At 40.6% G+C, this 4,060-nt stretch overlaps 2 protein-coding genes across 2 annotated transcripts in view; one reads left to right on the forward strand and one right to left on the reverse strand.

The window, feature by feature from the left end:
* CDC23 (cell division cycle 23) overlaps window positions 1-1,717 on the forward strand; it is a 12,205-nt gene extending 10,488 nt beyond the window's left edge. The window contains exons 15-16 of the mRNA XM_006923076.3: window positions 1-90; window positions 287-1,717. The exon at window positions 1-90 is cut by the window's left edge and continues 4 nt beyond it. Of these exons, the coding sequence (XP_006923138.1) occupies window positions 1-90; window positions 287-457 (261 nt within the window). The 3' untranslated portion in view covers window positions 458-1,717. The remainder of the gene's footprint in view (window positions 91-286) is intronic.
* KIF20A (kinesin family member 20A) overlaps window positions 1,688-4,060 on the reverse strand; it is an 8,134-nt gene continuing 5,761 nt past the window's right edge. Inside the window, exons 16-19 of the mRNA XM_006923077.3 lie at window positions 3,598-3,799; window positions 3,271-3,362; window positions 2,908-3,045; window positions 1,688-2,261 (exon numbers count right to left, since the gene is read on the reverse strand). Of these exons, the coding sequence (XP_006923139.1) occupies window positions 1,944-2,261; window positions 2,908-3,045; window positions 3,271-3,362; window positions 3,598-3,799 (750 nt within the window). The 3' untranslated portion in view covers window positions 1,688-1,943. The remainder of the gene's footprint in view (window positions 2,262-2,907; window positions 3,046-3,270; window positions 3,363-3,597; window positions 3,800-4,060) is intronic.

The following is a 4,060-nucleotide window of genomic DNA, read 5'->3' on the forward strand; positions in this document are numbered from 1 at the left end:
GCTTTTCGCTATCTGGCCCAGTACTATTTTAAGTGCAAGCTGTGGGATGAAGCTTCAACTTGTGCCCAAAAGTGTTGTGCATTCAATGATGTGAGTATCAATTTTTCAATAAAGGGCTTGGATTTTAGGCTCCAATATATGATGTTTACCATGATCTAGGGTGGAAGGTGGATAAGAAGGTAAGTGGAAAGGCTACTTTGATCTGTGGAACTTATTTATCAGTATTTTAGAACCTATTTATGACAATAGCCTTGGACATATTTTGAAACAGTTGCCTTTGTTTCAGACCCGGGAAGAAGGTAAGGCCTTGCTCCGGCAAATCCTGCAGCTTCGGAACCAAGGGGAGACTCCTTCCACTGAGATGCCTGCTCCTTTTTTCCTCCCTGCTTCACTGTCTGCTAACAACACTCCCACACGCAGAGTTTCTCCACTCAACCTCTCTTCAGTCACACCATAGTGGCTACTTTCAAGCTAGCACATTTCCAGACCCATATTAAGCCTTACCTCCAAGTAAAAAACAGCCATGTCTGTTCTTCCAAGGACTTTAGCTCTTTTTGTTTGTATAGATGGAAAACAGTTCCTTGGGGGAGTTTATAGAATCACCTTAAGAGCAGACTGACAGAAGAATCCTGGCAGGAATAGTCTTTTGTCAGTTAGAAGCACTTCTATCGTCCTTCTGTTCACGGTGGCTACAGATCTTGGACTCATTCCCAGACACCCCACCCACCCCACTGCAAAACATCTCTTTAATAGCACTTTAGCAAAGGCAAAGCTACAGGAACAAAGTTTTAATGCTGCTAGGAGTGGAATCAGATTTCTTTAGAGGGGCAAGGAAAGGAGAAAAGTCTGCCACTCTACTGTCTGTGGCAGTAGGGGCACTAGATAGACACGATCTTGTCATGCTTGGATTTGCTGAGCGTGACTATTTTGATGTCAGAGATTGGGTTTAAATGGAGTGAAGCTATACATTTGTTCTTACTCTAGGGAGACATTCTTCCAAAACATGGTTTTGAAGTCTCCTGGAAGCTTTCAAATTGGAAGTGAACTTCCTAGAGTTGAATAATAGAAGGCAAAAGATGTCTACAGCTATCTATACCTCTACTAAAGCAAAGCAAAGAGACAGGATTATAGATAATTTCATGGATATGTGGGAATGATAACTTTTGTGATTTTACAGATAAGAATAAACTCACTTCAAGCTGGTCTGTTTTTAACACTTTTGATGTAATTGTTTAATTTTTTCCCTCTATCTCACACAGAATATTTTTTCAGCCTTTATCTGATGAGATAAGGTAAAGGGAATCATTCTTGGCTGTGCTGTTAGAGGGTTTCAAGCCTGTGCATGTGTATTCAGTAGGAGATAATATGCTATGTTTACTGTAATGAATTTGTACAGTAGATGCTATGGATTATTGAGTTCAGGGCCCAGCCTTTCTTTGTTTGTCTCCAGAAGTTTGTTTGTTACCCATTCACCTCTTAAAGGATGACACTTCATTATACATTAAGGCAAGTTTAGAATATCTAATGTCTTGAATTCATTTCTTACCAAGTTTTCTTAGGTTGCAGTACACTAGTTGCTCTCTACTGCCATTCCTGTGCAGGGTTCCCATGAGTCCGAATGATGTTTGATTTTCAATTTTTATACTTTTTCTGCCCTTTTATAATTTGTTTTAATGATTTTGCTAAATTTGGAATTCAAATAAAACCGTGAACAATACCTTTATTTAATATAACTTTTTTGTGTGCATAGAAACCATATAAGTAAAAAAGTATGCGATTACATAGGTGATATTACACAAGGGGGAGGAGGAAACACCTAGTGTCTGAATATTGCATTCTGGATAGAGTTCAGGTACATGGTAAAGCTTAAAAAGAGACCTATTTCTTAAGCTGAGCAGCTGACCCACCTCAAGTCAATGAGTGCTCACTCCATCCCCACAGCCTTAGTATTTTTTACCAAAAGGCCCAGATTTGGGCAAAGGAGAGCGCCGTGAGCGCAGGATCCGGGCATAAGGGCTGCAGTCTGTTGAGCTTTGGCAGGTGGGTGTTCGGGAAAGGAAGTTTCGAAGAAATGGTTTTTTCCCTGGGGGCTGTTGGTCTGGTTGCTGGTTTTCCTGGTTGGCGCCAAGGCGCTTTTTAATAGAAGCCTGCCCTTGGAGTTTTAGCACGGTATGATACTGCTCTGCGATGCATGCTGCCTTCTTCCGAAGGTCCAATTTTACTAGCATCATGTTATTCTGCAGCTCAGCCAGGGTCTGATCCTGAGGAAGATCAATAAAGTTAAAGAAAACATTTATGTCTGGTATACTAGAGAAACAAAATGGCAAAATAATACATGCCATCCACTACTAGTTACAATAGTTTTTATAAAGATTAACTCTTTAAGATCAGATTTTATAATTGAATAGGGGATATTTAAGACCTAAACAAACATCATTGGATATAAGGTCATTTTCTAACACAAGATGATATGAGCTTGAATAATTTTACTTAACCTCCTCAGTTCCTAGGTATCAAAATTAAGTTCTATGTTTAAGACTTTTAAAAAATATATTTTAATATCTCTAGAATCAGGATATATTTACTGACAACAAATGTCATAACTTAATTGTTAGACTTTTGTCTTAGTGGTACATGAAATAGATTGTAAGAAACCATTAAGTATCTTGGATGAAATGTGATACTATATACCTTCTCAGGGTTGTTATAACAGAGCAAATGCCTATAAATTAGCACAGCATCTTGTACTTCATGACTGGTTATTTTTATTTCGCAAGAAAGAGAAGTTCCCCTGACTCTAAGATTAGTCTAAAAATCTTTATCTCTCTCTTCTGTCCTCATTTCCGGTTCCACATATACTCTGGCATGGGCTGATGGGAGAGAGGGGGGTATATACACTGCCCTAACCTGTTTGATTAAGATGTCATCACAAGTGGTCAAGGCTTGACGAAGTTTTCCTGCCCCAGTGCTGTGGCAACAGGCTCTTTCTGCTGACTGGAGAGACTCACCAAGTTTCTGAAGCTCTGTTCGCAGCAGCCTTATATTCTGAAAAAGGAGTAGTAGTAACCAAATGGTGGCCGATATCAACCAGGGTAATGATCTGGAGGGGTCAAATAGCCATTTGAAGAGAGGTAAAATTAGAAAGTCTAAGTAGCCAAATGAAGTAGCCACTTTCCAGGACTGTGCATAAAAATATCCTCACATGAACCAGGAATATAGTGTGGGAAATTGCCTTAGGTAAGAGCTTCAGTAATAGGGAAAGGTGATTACCTTCTGGCCCTCCTCTAACTTCTTGTCCACATCAGTGGTGAAGGGCTTGGCAGAGGGTGGCGGTTCTAACATTTTCTGATACTTTTGCAGCTCTAAGGGAAGGAAACATGAAACTTCAATATGTAGGCTTACGTCTTTAACTGAATTAACAGTAGCTTGCAGCAACTATGCAAAGTGAGGCCACCTGCATCCCAGAGTGAAAGGTCAGAGGGAATGTGGCTTAGAGTTAAGGAAATTATCTTAGAGTTGGTGTCAGAAGGCCCAAGTTAGGAGAATAGTTCTTCTCTGAGTCACTGTTATGCTTCCTGCCCTCTCTAACTTCCTCACCTTCAGTGGTGGAGGTTAGCTCTGCTCTGCACTGATCCAGCTGAGCTTTAACCTCCTGGAGCTGCTGGGTGGAGGCAGAAGTTGCCAACCTTTGTGACCGCCGCAGCAGGGATAATTCAGACCCTGATTGTTGATGGGCCACTGGCTGTTGTCTGGCTTCCTTCAAGAGAGCTTGTAGCTCTTCAATCTTCTCATCCCGTTCCTACAAGGGAAGCAGAGGGCACAATTCCACCCAGAGGCAGACAAATATGGCAGAAACAGATGACTGAATAATGAACAAAACCTTCCTTCATACTTATGCCTTGAAAGCCCATTTGTTAGCACTTATAACATTTCCTGGCCAACCAGACCCTTAATCAATTCACCAAACGTAGAATGACACAAAGCATTAAAAATACTAGAGAAAAGCAAGTTACACATTCCTACCCCTATCAGTTTATAAAATCTTTACCAGAGGCAGCAG

This window comes from Pteropus alecto, unplaced genomic scaffold (assembly GCF_000325575.1).
Source record: "Pteropus alecto unplaced genomic scaffold, ASM32557v1 scaffold78, whole genome shotgun sequence".
Lineage (NCBI taxonomy): Eukaryota > Metazoa > Chordata > Mammalia > Chiroptera > Pteropodidae > Pteropus > Pteropus alecto.